The sequence below is a fragment of the Balaenoptera ricei genome, chromosome 21 (genome assembly GCF_028023285.1).
Source record: "Balaenoptera ricei isolate mBalRic1 chromosome 21, mBalRic1.hap2, whole genome shotgun sequence".
Taxonomy (NCBI): domain Eukaryota; kingdom Metazoa; phylum Chordata; class Mammalia; order Artiodactyla; family Balaenopteridae; genus Balaenoptera; species Balaenoptera ricei.
The window spans coordinates 12,534,465-12,559,401 of NC_082659.1; the positions used below are offsets into that span (position 1 = coordinate 12,534,465).

At 46.3% G+C, this 24,937-nt stretch overlaps 3 protein-coding genes across 6 annotated transcripts in view; 1 reads left to right on the forward strand and 2 right to left on the reverse strand.

The window, feature by feature from the left end:
• WWC2 (WW and C2 domain containing 2) overlaps positions 1-14,434 on the forward strand; it is a 163,585-nt gene extending 149,151 nt beyond the window's left edge. For all 4 annotated transcript variants that reach the window (XM_059909637.1, XM_059909638.1, XM_059909639.1 and 1 more), the window contains 4 exons: positions 986-1,078; positions 4,143-4,385; positions 8,499-8,626; positions 11,644-14,434. In XM_059909637.1, the coding sequence (XP_059765620.1) occupies positions 986-1,078; positions 4,143-4,385; positions 8,499-8,626; positions 11,644-11,710 (531 nt within the window). In that variant the 3' untranslated portion in view covers positions 11,711-14,434. The remainder of the gene's footprint in view (positions 1-985; positions 1,079-4,142; positions 4,386-8,498; positions 8,627-11,643) is intronic.
• On the reverse strand, positions 850-16,471 carry LOC132356665 (claudin-22-like). Its single transcript, XM_059909641.1, has 2 exons — positions 15,774-16,471; positions 850-1,435 (listed from the first exon to the last, which is right to left on the reverse strand). Exon 1 carries the CDS (start codon positions 16,469-16,471, stop codon positions 15,809-15,811), a length of 663 nt encoding a protein of 220 aa, XP_059765624.1. The 3' UTR covers positions 850-1,435; positions 15,774-15,808.
• A 1,563-nt stretch (positions 16,472-18,034) lies between these two features.
• LOC132356649 (putative claudin-24) lies at positions 18,035-18,697 on the reverse strand. The gene has a single exon (XM_059909587.1). It carries the CDS (start codon positions 18,695-18,697, stop codon positions 18,035-18,037), a length of 663 nt encoding a protein of 220 aa, XP_059765570.1.
• Positions 18,698-24,937: the final 6,240 nt, after the last annotated feature.

Sequence of the window (24,937 nt, forward strand, 5' to 3'; positions counted from 1 at the left end):
TAAAGTGACTCAAGATTTATGATGTCTTGTATATTTCTGCTGCATCTCATGCATGCTTCAAACCATGTTAGTCCTGCTGAGTCAAAAATTGTGAATTGGGTTTTAGGACAAAAATCGCCTTTATTAATGCCTCCAGACACTGAATCAGATTCATAGTTCTATGGAGAATATGATGTGATTTGCATCAGTTTACCAAATTCTAGTTCCATAAGTATTTATGATTTATAGTAATTTAGATTTAACGTTATAAAGTGGGTTAGAAAATACTTTCGGAATTCTAAACTTATTCATTCAGTTCACCAAACATTTTTATTAAGCACCTGCTATTTATTAAGCACATTGCCGGATCCTTGGGATTCGTCCATGAGCCAAAGACCCAGAGCCCTGCCCTTGCGGGGCTTATGTTCTTGTGAGTTGAGCCAAACAATAAACATGATGAGTAAACTGTGAAGTCTCTTGGGCAGGGACCAGTGCTATGGAAAACAAGTTAAGAAGGGATGGAAATGTTGAGGATGAGGGTCGCAAATTTAAGTATGTTCGGAGTAGACGTCACTGAGAAGGTGACGTTTCAGCAAAGACCTGAAGCAGGTGAGGGAGTGAGTGTGGGCCGCCTGGGCTGGGCGCGTTCCCAGTTGTACCTCCTGCGACTCCACTCTGACCTTGAGCTCTGTGCATTACACAAACCTTTCTTTTAAAGAATGGATACTGCACATTAGCTAAAAATACAAGGGATAATTTTATTTCAAAATGTATATAATTTTCTTAACAAATGACTTATGATAACTGTAACCAAAAAGCAATTATTTAAAGAAAATCAAGTTATTTAAGAAAAGCAAGAAAACAGGGAAAAATTTGTTTGGGGAGGATTTTCTTAAAGAAATAAACTACCTTCTTTCTGTGATAGTGTTCTCAATTCCAAGCTTCCTCTAGCACATTGGTACGCACTGATTTCCTCTTCTTTTTTTTTTTAATCCTTTGTTGCCAGTTAAATCGAAGTGACAGTGACAGTTCAACCCTGGCTAAAAAATCACTATTTGTGAGAAACTCCACCGAACGGCGAAGTTTGAGAGTCAAAAGGGTATGTATTCCCTCGGCGGCATCCCGCTGTCCTGGACCCACCCAGCGTCTTGCATGTCAGAACATGAACACCAGGACTGCTGGGTGTCCGTGCTCTGGGGCGCTGGGATGAAGCCACTGGGATTACGGAGACACAGCTGTTGTGTCAGTTATGGAGAAGGATGTGCTGGAGAGCGTTCATTCATCACCGGTGTGGAACCTCTGATAACGAAGGGTAAATCCGCTTTGCAGCATGGATGGAGACGGGGCTGCCGAGCTGGGGGGAGCATCTCTGCTGCTGGTCTCCACACCACGGCTGGCTCTTGAGCAGCTGTGGGGAGAGTGTAACACCCGGTGCCTTTAGTGAGGGGCAGGCGTTCTGGAAAAGGAGGACACGGTTTTAGTAGCTTGCTTAAAAACAGATATTTTTAGAAGATTAAGATTAATGTAGATGGAAAAGCTCAAGTCAGGTTTTCCTGGAGGCCAGAGGTCACTGGATGAGCTCGAAGGGGAAACTCTGGGAGAATTTTAAATAAATTAAAAGGTTGGACTGTTCAGAAATTCCTGTTTATTTACCAGCAGCTGAAATAGTAATGGAAAGTTACTTGTTTACTAATAATTTGTTTCGCTTTATTTCGGCTTAAAGCACGGTGTTCAGTAAGAATGCAGCGCTGTGCACACTAAGCTCTGCAGTGACGGGCAGGACCTCCCTGCCTGGAGGAGGTCTTCCGAGGGCACACGGGCGAGTCCAGGTGCAGATAGAAGGGCGGAGTGAGCTCACCTGGTCAGGAGAATCAAAAATGCTTCGTGGGGAAGGTGTCTGGCCTTGACACCCCTATAAAATTTCAAAAGAAAGTGGTAGCTTTGTTGCAGGGATGGAGATGGACACTGGGTGCTGTTGGTAGGTGGCCTGACATGGCACGGGGGCAGGGAAGCACATTCAGGGGATGAGGAGGGACCCAGCTCGGCCAGGCTTGGGCCCCGTGGGTGGGAGTGAAGACTGGAGGGTAACTTGAGTCATTACCCTCACCAGCGGCTCTGGTTTAGTGCCGCTGTGGGCAAAGTACTGGATGTGTGACTGGGCAACATGTAGCTTCCTGGTTTAACTTCCTAGCTACTTGACAGTCATAAGCATACTTCTTTTTTCTAAAGGTAAATATGCAAGCATTTCTTTCACCTCAGCATTTTCAGGACCTTTTGAAACACAGATCTTTCAGATTACCAAACTTTGTGCTTTAAAAGCACCTAGATTTCCATCATCTTGAATGAAAATTCTTCCCAACTCTTTTCTAAGTCCCCTGCATTTTTAAAAGCACATACTTTCAGAGGATGGTAGCACTCTTCAGAGAACTTTTAACCAGCAGGGTTTATGAATTGAGTGGAGCTGAAAAACAGTCGGGTTACTGATAAACTTAGTTATTAGAACTTCTTGAACCAGACAAAGGTTAATCCTGAAACACTGTTTAGGAGATCATTGTCAATAGCTTTTAAAGTGGGCAGACAGAGTTTGGTAGAAGTGAATGGAGAAGTGTGTTCTGATTTAGGAGTTATAGCATGAGAACCACGTAGAGGTGAAGAGAACAAAAGCACCTCCGGAGATCAGTGGAAGGCTCCCTGGCTGGGAAGGCGGCAGCCCGGCCAGCGAGGCATGAGGTTGGGGGGGACCCATCGCCACATCTCTCCCCAGTTCAGCGACACCACACTGACAGCCTGAGAGCAGTCATGGCGGGGAGCATTGACACCAAGGAAATGGGCAGATCTTACAAACCAGCGAGCCCGCTGTTACACACTTAGCAGCAGGCCGTGCCCACGGGAGACTTTAGAAAGCCTCCATGTACCTGACAGCTGGGAAGGATTTCTGATCTTGAAAAAATGAGTAGTACAGTCGAAGAGAGTGTGTGTCTAGATGATTCTTCTGTGTAATAAGTTTGTTAGAGCAGAGGTTGAATAAAGGGAAAGCTAATAATAAGAACATTAGAGAATGTTGCAGCAGGATATGTTGGGCAAGGAGAAAGAGGAATCCGAGGAGACAAGGAAAGCTATTCAGACCGGGGCTGCGGCTCTGAAATGAGAAGCGGCACGGACAGGCCTCTCCTTCCCGTCTGTCATGAGCACCACCGTTGTTCCAGACCTTCCAGCTGGAATACCCGTCAGGTCTGAGTCCTTCTGTCTTGTATCAAACAGTACCCGTTTTTATTAGTAATCTCTTATTTTCCATTCCCACTGCCAACAGTCTAGGCAAGAAATGCCCTCCTTGTTTCCCTCTGCGCAGGCAGTCCCGCCCAGCCTCGTTTGAAGGCCTTTCCTCAAGCGAGTCTGACCCAGCCCTGAGTGATCTCTCCCTTCCCTGACTTCCTGTGACACAGAAGCCGCCGCCTCGCGGTTTGCTGTTGTTTACTGTCTCGTACCACCCACTAAACGATGTCCTCAAGGTCACAAATTGTGTCTTCTCCTCCTAGTGTTTTGCCTGCAAACCCCCAGCGGACATGCATTCATACATATTCGGTAATTATTTCTTGATAAGTGGATAAGCTTGGCCCCAGAGGGAGCACAGTGATTCAGGGGTGAAAGTACTGAATAGATATTAAGTGATGGGAAACCGAGGAAGGAGTCAAAACCCTAGCTCCCCTGAGCAGCTGTGTCCTGGCCAGTGCGTGCAGAAATGATAAGAGAGAGGTGTGAGCTGCGGGGACGCAGGTGCGTGGCCTGAAACGGAGCAGATGTGAGATTCTTATGATGTATTTGTCGTTCACAGAGGCCAGCTTCGTGCAGTAAATTGGTCTGGCTAAGCTAGGCTCTACCACGGTGCCAACTTCAAAACTCTCTGCGGTTTAAAACAATAAAGGCTCGTTTGTTGCTTACCTGCGTGCTCAGTGCAGGTGGGCCGGGGGCTCTGCTTGTCCTCCTTCAGGACCAAGGCTCCCGGCCTCCCCGCTCTGGGCCTTTGCTGCCCCTGTAACAGGAGCAGGAGGTGCCACATCACTGCCACTCGCCCCTCATCGGCCAAAGCAGGAAGCAGGGATAGTGCCCTCCTGTTAGGTGACCACCGACGTAATGAGGGTGTCGTGTTGTTTCTAACCCTCCAGGCGGTGTGCCAGCCGGTGCTCAGAAGGGCAGCGCCCGAATGCCCCGTGCGAACCTCTCTGGACCTGGAGCTGGACCTGCAGGCCTCACTGACCCGGCAGAGCCGCCTGAACGACGAGCTGCAGGCCCTGCGGGGCCTGAGGCAGAAGCTCGAGGACCTGAAAGCCCAGGGCGAGACGGACCTTCCGCCGGGCGTGCTGGAGGACGAGAGGTTCCAGAAGCTCCTGCGGCAGGCCGAGAAGCAGGTACGCAGCTCGGCGCCGCCGTGAGCACCGGGGCACTCGCGTGGAGTTCACGTTGCCTAAAGCCCGCCGGGGAGAAGGTACCAGCCTACACCTCAGTCTTGCTCGAGTCTTCAAGTCCTTTTTCTAGAACTTAGAACACATTTGTTCCCATTGTGTTTCCTCCTGCCTGGTGGCAGCCCTTGCATCCAATGATAGTGAAGAAAGAGCCCGCAAAGCAAGGTGCGTTTGTACCATTTTGAGAATAATCTGATTCCCCTGAGTACAGATTTTTTTCATCTTTATTTTTACCAACTCTGTATGTATAGATAGATTATTGGAGTTATGTGCCTTTTTTTCTCATCCCTGAAGTTTGTGCTCACCCGCCCTGTGAAAGAGAGACTGCTTCCTATTCTGCACCTTTCATTCCGGCCACAGAAGTTGGTGAGAAACGTTGGCTTCTCTCCTGCTTGCTCTTAAGCCCCACGTCCACTCCTTACACACATGTGGACACACTGGTGCACATGCACACACACACACGCTGCCCTTTCACATCCACCTGCCCCCCCGCCGGCGGTTGGGGATTTGTGAGATTTTCAGCACCGTGGCCGTAAAATGCCTCACGATGAGCCAACAGCCTGCCAATTGCCATAAAAAATACGGCTCCCAGGGAAGCTGTGAACGGAGTCCAGCAGCAGAGCCCAGATCTGCCTGCCTTGTTAGGAATGCTGTCAGGCCTCTGGGTCACTCTCCATAACCTTCCTCCTTTGTGGCTGAAAGTCTGTTTTGTAGCTCAGAATAAAACCTGAATCAGAGGTAGTGTCCTCGTGTATAGTACAACCCCCTTAGGAAGCAGAGCGAGAAGCTCAGGACTGTAATTAGGACGGATTGTGTTCCTTACTCCGTCAGGCTTCTTAACGTGACCGTAAATAAATCACTGGACCTTCCTGCAGGTCAGGCCCCCCACCGCGTAAACTGAAGGTTAATCACACTCTCCTGGAATCCGGGGCATAAAAACTGGCTTCCGATCCTCCTGAACCAGGCAGCTTTATCGTGACTTGTTGGGTGAGAAGGGGAGAGGCGTGCTGAGGAAGGGCTGGTATTTTTCCAAAGGAGCCTCAGGTTGCTTACAAAGCAGAAATTTCTTTTTCTTCCTCTGAGTGTTCCCCTGTCAAAATGCCAGTTCTGTGACGCTAGGCTTCTTAAAAGCTTAAAATAATACAGATGTTAACATTTGTAAAAGTTAGAATCCGCTAAGAAAATTATATGTCAGAAATGTTAATACAGCTCATTCAACAAAAGAACTCAGTGATTACAGTGAAGTGCTCAGCGCTGAGCCTCGACTGCCTGCAAAGCTGGCGACTGTCGATTATTAACACCTGATGAAAATTTTATGATATATTTTAGCACCCAGACTTTTGGAGGAAGATATAGACCCAGGTACAGGTATAAATACATAAACACAGAGACAAATGGAGTCTGCGGTAAAGTGCGTTCTCACTCAGCAGGGAGAGGAGGCTCTTCGTGTGTTCCTTGGTGGTCGGTCTCACTTTGCGCAGAACAAAGCCAAGTCTCAGAGTGACTCTGCGGCCGCCACGTAAATGCTGGTAGTTGCAAACAGCAGCAGGCGGCAGGCTACTTCGAGGGGCCGTCTTAATAGCGCGTACAGGGGATAAAATAGGCCGCACACTTCCATTCATATGGAAGGGGACAAAATACTGAACAGGGTCCCGGGGGCCTGTTGTATCTCTGATCTGGTAAAATACACTTTCTTGGGGAAACCGGGCCAGCTTTTCTCCCCTAAGTATATCCGGCATGTACCTTCCTTTGCTGGTTTTTCCTGATCTCTCCGTTTGTTCAAGTCAGTAAGGAGATGGCCATTTTAAGATTGGTTTGTTCATCTTATAAGTTCCCCAAAATTAGAATAGCAGCAACATTTTAGTAGAATTACTAGTTTCCTAGCTGGATGAACCACATCATGGTAGAAGTCATTTCTTTGTGTCTACTAAGTCAGTAGTTCCCAACCTGACGCCTAGTAAAAACTCATCCATTGGCTGAAGGTAAGGCTTCGCAAAGTAACTAAAATATCACATCTGTCCCCTTTGAATTTGAATTACACAAATTCAGAAGCTCCGAGTGACGGCTCACCTATCTCATCAATTCCAAAATAATCAAGAAAGAACTGTTTCTTAAATATAGGCCACTTTTCTAAACAAAATCATTCAAAACAAGGAGAGGAAAGGGGAGCAGTAAAAAATATCTGGAAAAGGGATCCTTTGTGGTGAAAAAAATCAGATGTTACTGGGGTAGAGTATTATTAACAAAGTACTAACTAGGTTATGCCCCATTGTAGGCTATTTAGCTTTCCGTAAAGTGGTGTGAGTATAACTGAATCTTCATCAGTACTTGGCTGAATAAATAGTTTTTGTAAAATGTCATCTTTCCTAAAAGTGCCACAAGCATTTTTGCTTTCAGATTTAAACTGAGTTTAGTGCACTTTGTGTGTTGAGAATATTTTAAAATTTAGAAAGTTTTTTTTAGTTAAAAAATTAACATGTTGTAACAAAGCCAAATAATGCAGAAGTATATAAAGCAAAAAGTATTGATAGAAGTGCCCCTGAGTCCCACTCCCCAGGGATGACCTCTGTTGACTGTTATATGTCCTTCCAGCTCTTTTTTATGCCATGTATATGTGTCAGTGTTATTTGGAAGAGTTACAGAAAACTAGGGTCTGAAGACATACTGTTCTACAACTTATTTTTTTCCCCACCTAATTCTAGTCATGTAAGATGAACAGCTTTCCATATTTGTTTATGTTGCTGAAATTGATTGTTTTAAGGCATTTGTAATACACATTATGAATATATCATATCATATTTATTTAATCATAAATATAACTATTTCATTATTCTACTAATGATAGTTTCCCAAATTTCAGTCATAGACAGTGTGGAAGTGAACACTCCTATACATTTTGGGACACCTTTCTTGTTTCGGTAGCGTTTCCAAAGCACGAATAGAATTCTAGTAGTAGAATTGCTGTTTGTATCTGTTCGGCTCTGAACCAGTCAGACTGGTTCTTGTCTTTTGTCTCTTAAGCCGGAAGACCTTGCTCTTTACTGTAAAGTTTACAGCTGCCTGTGTTAACAACACAAGCACAGCAGTCGGCTTTTTCAAGTGCAGAAGGGTCCCAGTGATGGGACCATCAGCTTGCTCTAGGCTACAGGCACCACCGTCAGCAAAGCCACTTTTCCTTCCATCTCTTTGTGCCGACTACTTAGTTCTGATCCCGAGCTGATCTCTCTTGTAAGACTTAGCTGCAAACACCAGTATTCTAAATTTCCTCACCCATTTCCTTCACAGGTCCAGCTGCCCCACCATGACCAGTGGCCTCCACTGAGCAGTAAATTCTGTTACCGTAGCGCCCCAGTTGGGAGGTCATGGGGAGAGGGTGCCCAAATGAATGGAGTCTCCCCAACCCCTGACTCAAATTAACAGTGTCCCCTCCCAGTACACACGCCCGCCCCTCCCTGCCAAGGGCTGAGCGCAACTCACAACGCGTCCTCCTGGGAGTAGAAGCCTCTGTGGAAACTTAGACTGGGACGTGCTCTGTCCTCTCCCTGGGATGTTTACAGTCTGGTAGTTTCGAGAAGGGTATCACTTTGTAAAAGGCTCTTTGAGCTGCACACGCGTCTGTGTGCACTATTTTGGTATGTAAATTCTACTTCAGTAAACAGCTTTTAAAAGGACTAAGACAGAAAAAAAAGGGTTGAAAAGATGAATAAGAGGTTGAAAGTGTATTCTCCAAAATGTTAACAGTAGATATTTCTTGGACATGGTGCTGTAAGTAGTTTTAAATTTCTGTTTTGGTGGGTGGAGGGGGGGGGCAGTTACCAGGTGTTCCAGATGTAACAAGATGATCCCATTTTGCCTATGTGATAAGATTTTTTAAATGCATTAAAACACACTTGCCCCGACCCAGTAGCTGCTCCCTGTCGGCGTGAGGTGGACGCACGGGTGTCGTCCTGCTGGGCTGGCCTCCTGACATGAGCCCGGCGTCCTTCAAGCCTTAGTGCACCCCTTTGGGAATCTCTAACTAATGTTCCGGGGGGTTCTGTGTTTTCATTTCCTTACCAGGCCGAACAGTCCAGAGAAGAGCAGAAGCAGGACCTGAACGCAGAGAAGCTGATGAGGCAGGTCTCCAAGGACGTGTGCCGGCTTCGGGAGCAGAGCCGGAAGGTGCCCCGGCAGGTGCAGTCCTTCAGGTGAGCGCCCGTGGGACGGGCGGGGCTGTCCCCGTGTGTCTGAATCACGCAGGCCTGCACCGCAGGGTGGCTGGCAGGTGACACGTGTTGGGATGTGGGACACCAGGCCCTCTGCTTCCGGTTTGATGTGTGTGTGTCCCTGAGCTCACAGACCCTGCCGGCCACAGTCCTGACTCCATTTGAGCCCGGCTCTCCGGGGACCCGGGGTGTCCCCAGCTCTTAGGAGCAGTTAGACATCTCACTGGGAAATCTTAACGCAGAAAACAAAAAGGTACAGAAAAGTCACCTGTCTTCGGGGTTTTGCTGGTCCCTCCCTGGACTGTTCCTCAGGCCCCGTGAGCCATGCACGGGGCTGGGCCCGGGCACCCAGAGAAGGGCAAGCGCCCCTGGCCTGAAGGAGGCTCCGGTCTGTGTGAGGGGGGCGGGCAGTGCCATGCGGAAGGAGCCCCCTGAAGGCCAGGCGGGGTCCCGTGAGGGCAGACACTGGGCCTGCGGGAGCGCACGGGAGTCTAAGAGGCCGTACAGGCTGGAAGAATGGGTACGCGTGTGTCAGGCACCAGGCGTGGTGGTTTTGGAAAGGGCATCGAGGCCGGAGGGACCGGCAGGGACAGAGGCACAGAGCCTTAAAGGTCAGTGCCAGCGGGTGAGCCTGTCGACCACACAAGGCCCCATGTGCTGTGTCGAAGCTTCCAGCACTGGCTTTGAGTGGTGGGGGACCAGCAGGGGTCTCCAAGCGCAGGAGTGAGTGAGGGCGTTAGAGGCGTTGTGGAGAGCGGCCGGGCAGACCCTGGAAAGGGGAGGCCAGGCAGGCGATAGGAGGGTGATGGGAGGCGGGTGGACGGAGGGGCGCTGGGGGGCGGGGAGAGTTCTGCTTTTGGACATACCAGCCTAACAGTTCCCGCGGGCCAGCTTGGGAAGCCATGGTCAGTAGGTAAGTAGAAATAAAAATCTGAAGCCAGGAGATAAAAATGGGAGTCTTCATCTCACATATGGTGGTTCCACAACAAACATGGGTCTGACATCCCGGAAAGTGTGAGAAGGTGACCAGGACAGGAGACTGTTGAGATTAAGAAGGAATGGCTGGAGAGCTAAGAGGAGAACTGGGGAGCGTGGTCCTGGAGCTAAGGGGGGAGGGTGACAGACACTGTCAAAGGCAACAGCAAAGAAGGATTGAAAGACACTCCCCAGGCTGGGGGCCACTGGTGACCATCCAGGGACAGTTTCAGTCAAGTGAGAGGGAGGCGACAGGAGAGGTGTGGTTTTATTGGTCTGTGGTGGGTGGGTGGGTGGGTGTGTGTGTGTGTGTGTGTGTCGTGTGGAGGGGTCTGTAGGAAGCTCTTGGGCTGAAGTGGGAGAAGCCCAAGGAGCATGTCTGATGTGCGGGGCAGACGGGATGTGGGGTGGAGAGGGCTCATTAGGAAGGGATGGGTTTGGTGCCAGAGGACGCAGTGGCAGTTCCTGCTGTCCTGAGTGAGTCGGGTGCGGGGGAAGGAGACGGGTCATGGCAGGCTCAGACTCTCTTTAACACGATGGCTTATAGTAAAGAGTCAGCTTTTTCCTGTCTCCATTCAGCTCCAGGGTCGCTCTTGTAACTTTCAGAGGATGCCGCTCCTTGGATTTCTAGAACTGCAGGGTGGTGCGGGGAATCCTCTCGTGCCTTTGGTGCAAGAAACACTGTCCAGAGGAGAAGTCATCCAACCTCAGCTGCTGCTAAAACCCGAAATAAATGTTTATAAACACTCCCTTAGCACCCAAAGCCAGGCGTATCACCAGGCAGGTGATGAAGGAGAGGGAGATGGACCAGGATATGTGCAGGGGCCTGGGGCGCTCTCCCTGAGCTGCTCTCCCAAAGCCCAGGGCTCCCTGCTCTTCCGATTTGTCGAGGGAAGGTAGAAATCAGGAATTTTATGTGAAACATATCAAGCGTAGACACTGACAACTAATTTGTGTGTTTAAAAAGCACCACGTGAGCCAAAGAAATTCGCTTGCGGGAAGTGTCGAAGCAAAGACCCCAGTTTTGGGTTCTGCCTTCAGTGACATCGTGACTACTTTCACTCACCCCTTTAATTCTTAATTTTATCTCATAGAATTGAGCAAATGGAAAGGACTCTGTAGCACAAAAATAACTCTCCTTCCAACTTGCCCAGGGTTTTCATGCTTCCTTCCTTCTCTCTCATTTCCTTAGACATAGAGCTTTTCCGCCTCAGTTCTTGCATCGTAACACCATGCTCCTGCACCATCTCACCCCCAGTTTCTCGAAGGCGGGCCCGTGCTTTGTGCCTCCTTAGGGCTTCCAGCGTGTCCGCATGTGGGGAACCCCCTCAGCAGCCTGTGTTGAGGGGGGACTGTTCAATGTGAAGGCTTCTTGGAGGCTAGACGTGTTGCTCCTGTCCTTGGCGGCTCTACAACCCTAAAACCTTACTTTCTTGACACTCTCCTAAGCTCTGAAAACCCTCCCGCCCCTTCTTTCTCAGCCTCTCCCTCTCAGGTTGTTTCTACTCATCCCCGCATCGGGATGCGGCAGATCTGCCTTTACGACGGTCAGGCTCCTTCTCTTCCCTCATCTGAGCCCCGGTATCCATCGCTCATTATGTTGCCCTTACCTTAGCATGGTATTGAGTTTAAAGAATTCTCCCCAGATCGTGTACTTTCCTGTGAGGATTCTGGCCCCTGGAATCCTCTACTACCTGGTCTAGAAATGCTCAGACCTAGACTGGCACGCTCCCCCGACACCCCCGCCCCAGTGGTTTAAAACCTGTCTGAGGTTGGAAATCCTGGGAGGGACCTTACTGCCTCTGTCGACCGGTGGTTACCATGGGTCAGAGCTGCCGTTCTCCTTTATGTCCTTCCGTAAAAAGGCGAAGACAGTCTTGATTTTAAATGGAGCTCTAGCTAAGGACAAGATCTCCCATCCGGGCCTGTGGAGACAACGCTGGCGTTCTTGGGACTATTTTTAACGGGCATAGAGCATTTTCAACATCCTATTGAAGTCGGTGTATTTCTCACCCCGGCTCTAGGGAGAAGATTGCCTACTTCACCAGAGCGAAGATCAGCATCCCGTCCCTGCCGGCTGATGACGTCTGATTACATCGCTGACGAGATCGTGTTTTCACCTCTTCATTTCTTAGGGAGGGCAAAAGACTGAACATTTTCTTGTTTGGGGTTTTGTTTTTTGTTTTTTGGGTTTTTTTGTAATATAACTGTCAATTCTTAAAGAGCTTTTATTTCACATCAGATTTTCAACATGTTAATTTGTAAAGTACCTTGAATGTAATTCTTACATGTTTAAAAAAAAAAAAAATCAGATAACCCAAACAGGATCATCTGGTACACAGATGTACAGTGTACGTGTATCGCCAATGGGCTTTATTTGGTAAAAAATGGAATAGAGGCAGGACCCAGCGTGTATCCTATTGAACCGACTGTTGAGAAATAACTCAGTTTAGCAGCAGGCGGTTTTCGCTTTTCCTTTGTTTTCCCATGAGCAACTATGAAGCTGGCAGTGGCGCCAGGTGATGCTTGGTGCTAGAGGGCAGCTCGTTCAGCGTGAGGTTGAACTTGAGCATGAGCTTCAGTGCAGAGTCCCGGGTCCACCTGAAACAGGTGCTGCGTTCATTTCCGTCACCTCTGTCGGAACACTTTGTTTCCTTAAAACAACTGCCTTTCTTGGTCCTTTTCTATTTGTCTAAAGAAAACAAAAACAAAACGCTGCGTGCAGGAAGACAAGAATGCGAAGGAGCAGTGCTCCCAGCACATACAGATCCCGTGATGCAGGACTTTAAGGGTAGGGAGATGAAAGGAGAAAGCCAGTTCGCCTCAAATACACTAGAATCAGCACGTCAGTGGGCAGCTGCTGCTTCTCGCTCAACCCGATTGCGCGTCGGTGTTCAGACATGAGTGTCTGGCTTGCACCAGTCATGCTTCGTCCTAGGTGTGAGGATGGTACCAAGTGGGGGAAGGTAGGGGCCCAGGGTGCTGAGCACAGACAGTGCTGGTACTGTGGAGGGGAACACATGAGCATCACTTGCTGAAACCAGGAACAGAGCAAAGGGTATCTTGATTGAATCAAGGTTGCCAAAAATTTTTTAAATACTTCAGTAAACAGGTTTCTAACATTTACTAGAAATTACTTTGCAGCTGTCATTTTTAGGGAATCCTATCTATAACTTGTGGTAAGGAGTTGGGAGGCAAAGAGAAGAGGGTGCCTGGGGAGATTATTAATTTGAAGTAAAAGCTGAGTCATTTGTAAAAAATAAATAAATAAATATATATATATATATATATTCCAGGCAAACAAGATGGAAACTGACCAAAGTTTCCTCCAGTGGAGAAGTTGAGCTTACCCGACCCAAGCACTTCTTAAAAGAAACAAATCCCCAGGTTAGCTCTGCCAGCATAAAAGGCTTTTAAAAGAAATAGTTTTATGCAAGTTAAATCATACATATTACTCGGTCTGTAATACTGGAAGAGGCAATGTTTGGTGAGCCATCTTATGTAACAAGTGAAATCAATTTTTTTTTTAAGAGATGAAAAAATCATCTTAAAGGAATGGGCCCCTTAAAAAAAAGAAACACAAGTTCTGTTCCTAAGCTAGAATCCTCATTGGTAAGAATATTTATTTGAAAGTAATTACACATGTTTTGGAAGGTTCATTTTATCAGAATCAAAATTCAGATCAAGCCATTTCTGAGCCTAGAACTGTAATGACTTTTTCCCAAGTGTCCCACCATTTATATACAAAAGTCTTTGAAGGAATAACTGGACGTGACACTACTTTGAACAAAAACCAGCCTCGTGAATTGACTGAGTACAGTCCTTGCAGGCGGCCCAGTTCATCCTGTTAGGTGACCGAGGAGAACTGGAGGAAGAGCACCATTCATCCTTGTCGAGGTCAAATGTGAAAAACAGAAGTTTATTTAATGTAGAGTTAAATGAAGGTCAGCTGTTTTCAGCTTCTTAGTTTGACCATGAAAATGTTTATAGGATTATGTGTGGTTGTACCGTACGATTTTATTTTCTTCATTTATTTATTTACGGTCTTATTTATGTTCTGTTTAATATATAGTTCGGTTCTGGCCATCTTAAATGTTTGACACAGAAGAGGCTATATTGGAATATTTACAGCTTTATAAATTCCATCAGATTAGCTGTTAACTTTTTGTACGACAAAGAGTTTCAGACAAGCATAAAAGAATAAAATCTGTCTCAGGCTGGTAGTTAGCAGTTGTGACCAAGATGCTTTTGGTTTTATTTTACAGCATTTGCTCATTTCTAACATGAGAGACAAACTTAATATAATCCTTTTTCACTCTTTAAAAATCAGCAATAGTGTTATGTATTTATAGGCAGCTTTTAACAATCCTGTCATATTTGTACTAACCCAAATGATTCACAGTGACAAAACATTTTAATAACTTGCTCACAAAACCATATGGACAACATGAATTTTAATATTATAAGTACTATTTTTTAAAGGTAGAATTTATTCTTCACAGGGTAAAAAGAATGTAATATTTAGTTCTCAAGTTTGAATTATCAGTATGTTATTACAATTTTGTATATCAGAATCTAAGTGTTACAGGTACAAAAAGAATATTGCTAGCCAAATGAACAAAGTTTAGCTGAATCTCTGTAGCATGCAAATCAAATAAATTTAAAATCTTTTTTTTGCTATTACTTTATATTGTATTAAATATCAAAAGCTCAGGACTGAACTAAATATTTAATCAGGTTAAATTCTGAATATGTTTCTGTTTTAATTTGTCTTGTTTGTAAAAGTATGCAAATACATCACATAGATTAACTCTGGTTTCTGCACTTTTCATGTGTTTGTGGGTGGAAAAAAATTCAGTGTTTTTTTTTTTTAAACAAAGATACATATTACCTAATACTTTATTTCAGTGTCATTTATTGTTCAGTGAATTTCTCTGGCGCAAACACAAAAGTTTACTTGAACTATATACCAAACAAATATAAACTCTTTCATGAAGAATTCCCCAAGTTTGGGGGCTTCCCTGGTGGCGCAGTGGTTAAGAATCCACCTGCCAATGCAGGAGACACGGGTTCGAGCCCTGGTCCAGGAAGATCCCACACGCCACGGAGCAACTAAGCCTGTGCGCCACAACTACTGAGCCTGCACTCTAGAGCCCATGAGCCACAACTACTGAGCCCCTGTGCCACAACTACTGAAGCCCACACATCTAGAGCCCATGCTCCGCAACAAGAGAAGCCACCGCATTGAGAAGCCCGTGCACCGCAACGAAGAGTAGCCCCCGCTCGCCGCAACTAGAGAAAGCCCACGCGTAGCAACGAAGACCCAACGCAGCCAAAAACCAATAAAATAAAATAATAAAATAAATAAATTAAAAAAAAAAAAAAAAGAATTCCCCAAGCCAGCAGCTTGCTGTGAATAGTTCTTGGTTGGACCATATATATTGCTGATTTTTTTTTAAAAGGGGGGTGGGGAGATCTGCCCACACCCCCCAGTCCCAACCTGCAGTGCCCCTGTGGCTGCACCATCTACCGCAGAGCACAGGACACAGAAGCAAAAGCATGTTGGTGTGGTAGATTTTACATGAATCTTTAAAACACAAGACTGCCCTCCTCTGCTTCTGACACAGTAAAGAAGACATGAATGAATGGAAAAGTCTCCATAGAGGCACTGAAGTCTCCAATTAAAAAACAGATGATGTGTCCCCCATATGCACCTCTCAAGCTTTCAGAGAGCCAGCAGGTTTTCTAATATAATCAGATGTCATACCTTTTAAAAAAATAAGCAGCCAGCCTTTGGTTTCAGTATAATAGGTGATCTTAAACACTTGAAAGAAGTCAATGGTCAGCAGTAACATTTCCAATTGCCAAATGATTCATCTCTATTAAATAACACCTTCAAAAGATGTGTAGGTACTAATACAATGTTTTATTTACCGGTTCTATGCAATCACTGAATCTACTTTAAAACTGAGAAAACTCATCCCCAGTAATGAGTATGATTACTGTTAAGTCTTGATTGGTTTTGGTCTCAGAGTAGAAGATAAAAGTGGTTTACCATCTTAGGAAGAAATGACAGTTTCAGAAGCAACGGGAAAATGCATTTCAGAAAATCAAAAGCATAGTGAATGGGTTACTGTGTAACAGGAAATCCTACCAAATCATCTGAGGGCACCGCTGATCCCTTCTGGCTTAGAGTTTCAGGTGAGTGGTTTTCATCTCCAGGTGTAGACAGTGAGGCGACGTTTCTGCCACTGCATATTGACCGGAAGCCAGGGGAACCTGGCTCCCGCAGGCGGCCCAGTTTAGCAGACACCCTCCGAGCAGGAGAGAGAATCCAGCAAACCAACCGATAAAGAGGGCCTCCCCAAACTCCCACCTGGGCACAGTCTCGGGGATGGTCTCATCCCAGAACTCCTGGACTGTCCTGTGGGCGACCCAAGAGACAGGAGCAAGGGCTGTGACTCCTGCTGTCCAGAACAGAACTCCTCCCAGGATTAACAGCCGCTTCTTGACATCCTGCTGTCGCTCTCCAATTCTCAAGCAGTCCAGGCCAAACCCCGACACCAGCAGGCCCAGGAATCCCAGGCCATTTGAGAGGAACATTAAAATCCTGGAGATCCTGAGCTCAGCAGGCAAAGCCAGGAAAGAATCAAAGTCCTTGCATTGCATCCCCACTTCCTCTTGGGTGACGCAGGTCTGCCAGAGTCCCATGGTCAAGTTTTCCATTTCATTTAAGTCCAGGTTGAGATTTTTCCATTGTGGCAGGTAGTTTGTAAGACAAGATAAAACCCATCCCAGCAAAGATAGTGAAATTCCCGCTAATTGTGCCACAGCTCTAAAAATTAAAGCCATTATAAAATCCTGTGACCTTAGCCAGACCAACCCCTGCCTTTCAGTGTCTGTGAAAAGAAGTGTGACACTTGTGTTATCACTTGCAGAGCTCAGAACTAATTTTTCATTGTGTATATAGGAGGATTCTTGCCAGAGTTGCTATCGTTCAATTCTATGTTGAATAGTTTTCAGAAAAGGATAGGGAAATAATTCTGCAAACCAGTAATGACAAGGTGTGGCCAAGATCACGTTCACGTCCTATGGGCTGCATTTTGTAGTAGGCAGTTTGTCCCTGAAATAACATTAAGTAGTAATAGTCCTCTCATTGTTAAAGTATAAATGGCTTTCACGTTGTTCCTGACCTTTCTGACAAGTCAAAGAATTACGAAGTCTCCGTGCAAGATGTTTAATCGACAGTTTGGTTCAACTGCTACTTTATATCTTACTAATTGCACCTATCAGATTTTCAACTGTTAAGAGGTCTCATTTCAATACGCATACCGTGGTTATAACTGAGTGTTATCATTTTTAAAAACAGGTTCAAGAAAAGTATTTCTTAACCAAATAAATCAATCTCAGAAATCTCTTCTGTAGACCTCAAATCAGGGTTTTCTTTTTTTTTTTTTAATCTCTTAGGCTACATATACCCAATAACATATGAACGATTCTGAACTAAATATCAGGTCTGTTTACTTCCACGCCTTCCTGACAGCTTCACACACAGGGACATAAATACTTGCTATGTTTTGTTTCTTCGCTTAAATATGCTTTCTATGCCCTGGAAAAGTTAAGCAGTAGGACTGCGTAAGTTAGAATCAACGTCTCTGTTGGTTCATCCCCATGCATGTAACTTTTAATTGAACAAAGGAAAATTTTTATTAGGGCAGATGAGCTGGATATTAAGAAAAATATTTTTGGAATTGTTTATCTTTTTAAAGTACGAAGCTTTTGAGGGAAGAGACGAGAAGAGATTGGCCAGTATTTTAAATCTGAGAGTATCACAATGTGCTGAAAACCTTCAGCCTCATAAAGTCCTGCCGCACGGGGCTCCTAGCAATTTCCTAAACAAACCACCTCTGTTCAAGAAAGACCAAGTCATTGTTGTGGAAATAGCACTTTGGATAGGCTTAGCATGTGGTTTTGCTAGTGCAGAATGCTTAAAGGATTTCAGATTGTTAGGTTTTTTTCTTTAGGAAACAGGAACTAATTATCAATTTCAGCTACCAACAAAACCAAAAAAACATTTCTAATATCAAATGAACACAGTAAAGCTTAATAGTGCTCTCTTGGACAACCGCCACCAAATGTTGATTTAAATAACCAGATGAATGAAATTTTGTTTTGTTCATATCTAATGTAATGCTTACCACAATCATTTTCTTTTAGATATAAGATTTGCCTCTTTCTTACTTCTCCAGGTTTTGGGGGGATGGGGTATCTAGGATAGAAAAGTCATTATTTAATGTATGTAATGAGAAAATGTGAGCATCACAAATATAGTTACATAACAAAGAACCCTTTATCATGTAGACCCTCCATCACAGTTGATAGAGGGAGATACACCTCTCTGGTCTCATCAGAGTCTTACACTGAAGGACTGGCAGTTCCATTTTCCAGGTATGGACACTGAGTTTGCATTTCTGCCACTGCATAGTGGCCAGAAGCCAGGGGAACCTGGGTCCCGCAGGCGGCCCAGTTTAGCAGACACCCTCCGAGCAGGAGAGAAAATCCAGCAAACCAGCCGATAAAGAGGGCCTCCCCAAACTCCCACCTGGGCACAATCTCGGGGATGGTCTCATCCCAGAACTCCTGGACTGTCCTGTGGGCGACCCAAGAGACAGGAGCAAGGGCTGTGACTCCTGCTGCCCAGAACAGAATTCCTCCCAGGATTAACAGCCGCTTCTTGACATCCTGCTGTCGCTCTCCAATTCTCAAGCAGTCCAGGCCAAACCCCGACACCAGCAGGCCCAGGAATCCCAGGCCATTTGAGAGGAACATTAAAATCCTGGAGATCCTGAGCTCAGCAGGCAAAGCCAGGAAAGAATCAAAGTCCTTGCATTGCATCCCCACTTCCTCTTGGGTGACGCAGGTCTGCCAGAGTCCCACGGTCCAGTTTTCCATTTCATTTAAGTCCAGGTTGAGGTTTTTCCAATGTGGCAAATAAGTTGTAATAATGGATAAAACCCATCCCAGCAGAGATAGCAAAATTCCAACGAATTGCATTGCTACTCTAAAGACTAAAGCCATCGCAACAGATCTTAGGACCCTTGCCACCTCTATAGGCGCTGCTGTCCTGTGGTGGACAGTAGTGTGGCAATCTTGGTTCGATGCTGCCTGGGGAATATAAGCTTTGGTCGTTAACCCTTTGGGCACTCTGAAATGCGTTTTTGTTCTTCTTGAATATAATGTTTCATGTAAAGGACGAAGGACTCTGTTAAAACTATGAGTTACGCTTTCTGATAAGGATTTGATCTGTTACCTTCCAATTTGCTTGGTAAAATTATATCCCCAATGCTTGATGATTATAAGTCTAAAGATGAACAAAGAGGGCTCTATGACCCCTCACCCTAAAATACAACAGAAATCTTTGTGCTTCAATATGGATTAATTAGATTTTAAGTGGTGATAAAAGGCCAGCTCTTTCTACAACAGGACCTCATTGTAATAGTTGAATCTGAGATTTCAGAGATGCAAAACAAGACCTTGTAAAGAAAGGTAGACTGTTTCCCTATAATCTTTATTATTCTCAGGCTTCCTTAACCTACACAAGAACCTGGCCCAGGTTCTTGAGTGTCACAGGGACTCAGTTGGGACTTGGCAGAAGACTTTCCCTCAGATTCCTTTGCAAGGTAGAGGCTGGTTCACTGGGTGAAGTAAAATGCCAAGGCTGAGGCTGTGCCCATAGGTACTGAGGGGAGAGGGGGGTATCTCAGGAAGCTCTGGATTTCATTCTGAGATTTTCTCCATCCTTGTTAAGGACTTGTGGTAAAGCGTAATTTCTTAGTGTCCAGGAGGTGTTGTTTTTTGTTTTTTGTTTTTGTTTGTTTGTTTGTTTTTGTCTAGAGCTCAGCTGTCTTCACTGTCATTTAAGCCACAAAGACAAAGCAGCACCAGGCATGACAACTCCTGCCAATTCCAAGACAAACAGCCACCATGGGGCTGACCTTCGAGGCGTCATCTTGTTTGCATTTTTTTTTAATAAATTTATTTATTTTATTTATTTATTTTTGGCTGCATTGGGTCTTCGTTGCTGTGCGGGGCTTTCTCTAGTTGCGGGGAGCAGGGGCTACTCTTCGCTGTGGTGTGCAGACTTCTCATTGCAGTGGCTTCCCTTGTTGCGGAGCACAGGCTCTAGGTGCACGGGCTTCAGTAATTGTGTCTCACAGGCTCAGCAGTTGTGGCTCACGGGCTCTAGAGCGCAGGCTCAGTAGTTGTGGCGCATGGGCGTAGTTGCTCTGCGGCATGTGGGATCCTCCCAGACCAGGGCTTGAACCCGTGTCCCCTGCATTGTCAGGCGGATTCTTAACCACTGCGCCACCAGGGAAGCCCTTTGTTTGTGTTTCTGATTGAAGCCACACCTGAGTGCATGCTTCTGCAGAACAGGACCCTCTCTGCAGGGCCTCACAGGCCAGGAGGAGAGACCACGCCCCCCATTCCCAGGGCTGCTCCTGCCCATGGGGCCACCGGGCTCCTGTGGCCACAGCCAGAGGCAGGACCTGATGCGCCCGCCTGGAGCAGGAAGGACATGCAGGTTCCTAAAATGGAGCCACTGCCCTGGAAGATTCTAATCTGTGAACCAGCAGCCCATCACATTTCTAGTCCAGGATTGGAGAAGGTCCTTTACGATGTCTCTCCACAGAGGATCAGAGAGACAGCACCCCAATCCCGACACACCAAAGTGAGCACAGGAGTCGGGTTAGATGTCCCTTCTTCAGCATTTTCCAGCATCATACTTGAAACAAGAAGATGATTCTTTCTCAACTTTGACAAATGTTCAGAATCCCTTAGGATTGTTGGCTGTCCTCAGTGTACTGAAATAAGCTGCTCCAGTTTGCACAAAGGCACAAAGGTCCAGAAAGGGCTAGAGACTTGCCTGGGGCCTCGTCCCAGGAGGCGGGATATTGGTGACCTAGAACTTTCCTTCCAGGGGGCAGTCAAGTTAATGAAGCTCTCAAGAGCAATCATTAACAATTATGGAGAGACGGTTCTTCATATCACACTGAAACTTAACGAAAGGTGGAATGGGACAGGCTGCTCTGTGAGGCGGGGCGCTCTCCATCCCCGAGGCGTTAACAAGGTGATTCTCCCCTGGGCCACAGGGAGGAAATTCCTCTGCGGTGGGGAATGGACCCGGATAACCTCCAGCTCATTTATTCTTGCAGCATGTAAAACAAACAAATAAACAACCAAACAAACAAGTAAATAAAGTATTTGAGGACCTCCTCCGGGCCAGGCAGTAAGTGCTGAAGACACTACCAAGACCAGTCCGGATACAGGCGCTGCCCCGGCCTCTGGGGGCTCATGTTCCAGTGGGAGAGGCCATCGGGAAATAAGTAAATCCGATCATTCAGAGAAATAAAAAGAGTGGGGTGTGAGGATTGCAGGCAGAGGAAACCCTAGTGCAGCCACCCGGAGACTGAAAGCACAAAGGCCACCCTCCCCTGACCTGGGGCTCCCGTCTCCAAGTCTCAGTTCGTGGATTAGCCGCTTAGACCACGGTTTCCAGAGGGGGATGGGAGTGAAATTCAGCCAGGAAACAAATATTACCAGCACGTCGTTCAGCATGTGGAGGACTGCATGCTCTCTGTCTCAGGAACGTTACTCTTAAAAAACAAAAAGCAAAGACAAACAAAAAAAAAAACCCACACAACTCATAAACAGAACGCGAGAGGTCAGCAGATTATGTACTTTCTTAACAAACAGAAGGTGAGGGTGATCAACCATCCCAGTTTGCCCAAAGCCACGCATCGTGGGAAACCTCTCCGTCCAGGGCAAGGGTTGAAAAATGTCCCCAAATGAACCATCCCAAAGTGTAGTTGCTCAGACCAACAAGCCTGTATGTGTATTTTGCTCAGGAATCTGCAGTCAGTGGGGACAGTTTGTCTCTGCCCCTAGCAGTGTCAGCTGAGGCTGAGTCACCTTTTATGACCGAGGTTCCGAAGTCACAGACCACCACTTCATAGACGAGGCGGATCAGGGAGAGGGAAAAATAACACCAAGGTTCTGGAAGAGCTTGTGAGACTGGAAGTACTTTTGTGGCCATTTTTGGAAGACAGATCTATCATGAAAAGCAAACCAGATGGACCTGTTAACGAACCATTGAGCAAATCTAGACTCCAGGAGAGGCATGGCAAGTACTGTATAGAAAAGCCAGCCTCTCTTTCTCTCCTTGGCTTTGTGCTTTCATGCTCAAGTTTAAGTTTGTGGTCACAACCAAAATACCTGGGCTGTGAAGACCTTGACACGTTTTACACAAACTCTTGCCTCTGCCACCCTGTGCCAGTTCACACGCGGTCGTCCTGCCCTCTCTGCTGGCCCAGGGCTGACAGAACGAGGGCCCAGGTCTGGCTCACTGATTCAGCCTCACCTGTCTGCATCTTTGACCACATGAGAGCCAGGGGTGCAAAGATCTGTCCTCAAGCGAGGACATGTAGGATTCTCAAAAGAAGAAAAAAAGATAACCTGCTGAACTAAGTTTTTAATGTTTCGTCAGATCATAATAAATAGGTAGCAATGATCAAGTGCCTTCTACTTACCAGGCACTGTTCTGAGTGCCCAGGCTGCCAATGTGAATCACTGAATGTGGCGTTAGGAAGAGACGTGCCATAACCCGCCATTATATAGTACTCTTACCATAGAGATACACTGATGTAAATAACCTCAAGAGCGTGGATAATAATGAGGAATAAAATAATCAGGAAGTGATGTTTTGAGTATTAATACTTTGTTTTTAATATAACTTAATTTTAAGTTTATATCATATAATTCAATTTTAATGATAGCTATGATTAACAGCCAACTCCCCAAATTCCTGAAAAATTAACCCTCAGCTCTGAGTCAGCATGAGACAGCTCCAGCTTATCACTGGGACGAGCCCAGACTTTACAAATCAGGGTCTCTCCAAGGAGCTGGGGGGAAGGATTCTGCAGGTTAACAAGCTCCTGCAGGAATTCACAAACACGCTGAAGATTACCACGGGAGAACCAGACCCCTTGACACTGCTGCCAGCTCAAGTCTGAGACCCATCAGAATCCTGGGCTGACCCCACGCCCACCGCTGAAACTCAGCCTCAGGGCTGCGGAGAAGGCGGAAGCACGGCTGGTCTGGTCTGGGTTTTGCCAGCCCTTTCTATTCCATCTACCTCATGATTTTTGCTGTTTTACTCCAAGTGACTTCTCTCAGATATAGATGTGGTCCCTTATGCCTTTCTGTTCCCTGAAACACCACCAGCTCTATGACTCTGAGGCCTCTAGACATTTAAGACATTGGTGGTTAAAATTTTAAAAAATAATGTTTTAAAATTCAGAACACTTATCAATTACTTGGATTGATTTGATTTATAATTGCCAGGCAGTGTATTGAATGGCCCTTGAAACTTCCATCAAAGGGTTATGGGGAGAAAGAAAAAGAAAGCTCCCATCCTTGCCTACTGGAGTAAAAAAAAAAAAAAAAAAAAAAAAAAAAAACCCACTTTGGTGGACATCACAAGACTGTAAGGAAACATCTATCAACAAGTATAAACTAATATGCTCTGCAGTTTTAGCATGCGTGCCCGGGTCTTCACACTTGCAGCCAGTGGCTTCTTGCGTCAGAAGATCTTGGGGGGGGGGGGGTCAGCACCAGAAAGTTATTCCCACTGGCCTGACACGTTTTGCTCAGGACATTCTGGGGGTGAACGAACTGAGAGCAGGTGGCAGGAGGGGGTTCAGCCCAGCAGAGCAGCTAGGGAATGGATCTGGGAGGATTATGTGGACCCTTCCCTGGGGGCTGCCCTCCAGGTCCCAATGCAGAGGGGGCTGTCCAAATGTCCACACCAGGATGCATCGCCCACACGTAAGCACTGATGTGTGAGGGGCTGCAGGTGCCCTCACTCAGTTTCAGGTGATGGCATTTAAAAGAAGAAGTAGGGAAACCTTGGAGGAACAAGTGGATTCCCAGCACCAGGTCTGAAAGCCCTTTTCAGCGCTGGGTGTGTGTGGGTGGAGTGTTTCTGAAAGCCTAGTTATCTGATGTTTCTGTCCTCTTAGGCCCCAGCTGAGATTTTATTCCAAGCCTGAAAAGGACTAATACTTAAAAGATAATGTAAGATCTGAGTTCTGAAGAATGAAGGGGACATCCTGTCATGCAGTGACCGATGGGACTGACGGACACTTTAATATTAAAGTATAATATTATATACTTTATAATATTTTATAAATATTATATACTTTATAAAGTTTAATATTAATATTAAAGTATGATATTAATAACCAGTGTTTACTGAGCACTTACTGCTTGCTGGGCGTTCAGTGAAGGGCTTTTTCTGTGTTATCTTGCTTATCCTCGCAAGAACCCTGTGATTAGGCACCATTATTACCTCCATTTAATAGATAAGGAATCTGGGGTTTAAACAAGCCAACTAGCTTGCCCTACGTAGAGGAAGATTTCAGCCCAAATCAAACACTGAAGTCCAGGTCGTAATCATTTTATGCTGTGAAAAGCGACCTTTGGCCGTTGTCACGATCGACTCTCCGTTTTGTCTAGAAGTGTTACCTGCCCACCCTCGGCATCCACTTAGCACAGTGTCGCCCCCTTGGACCAGAGTCCGGCGCTGAGTGCATCCGACAGCAGGGGAGCTGAACCACGGAAGCTGGGGCTGGCTTCGTGGCTGTAAAGTTAAAAACTATATCAGCAAAGGGCCTTTACAGGGAGGAATGTGGGAACTGTCCTAGCCAGGGACTCTGTCCCCACCCACTTTGCAAATAGAAATGAAAAGCCCTCTATCTCAGGATTAACTAGGTTCTTTTCTTTGTAAATCCTTCCTAAGTATTAATCTAGGCTGGAAATGCTCGTGGCTGAGTTGATTTCCATTTAACAGATGGGAAAAGCATCGCAAATCAGCGACAGCTTTGGCACCTCGTCTTGAGGAAGTGAGTGGCAAGAGAGTCCTGGAGTCCGGGCTCAGCCCACACCTCAGACACCACAGCAGCTCCATTTCATAGGAAGCTGAGGCCTGAAGAAACAACACACCTGGTCAGGACCAGTGTCAAGACGAAGACCTGGCCTCTAGACTCGTACTCCGGGGATCTTTCTGAAACCCTCCCACACTGCTGGGCTCTGGCAGGAATCCACAGCCCTCACTGGGGCCCTGGCCATCAGGGTATTTGCCCTTTCTCCGGGAGAGAGACCAAATTCCATGCAAACAATAACCGTGCACCTGCCACGCACTGGAAAGCACTAGGAGCTGGGGGAGGGCCAGAAGCCATGAGGGTGGCATGCCTCCAGGTA

What these genes read in the sequence shown, in the direction of transcription:
- LOC132356665 (XM_059909641.1), bottom strand. Translation starts at nt 16,471, where the DNA reads ATGGCTTTAATTTTTAGAGCTGTGGCACAATTAGCGGGAATTTCACTA.
- LOC132356649 (XM_059909587.1), bottom strand. Translation starts at nt 18,697, where the DNA reads ATGGCTTTAGTCTTTAGAGTAGCAATGCAATTCGTTGGAATTTTGCTA.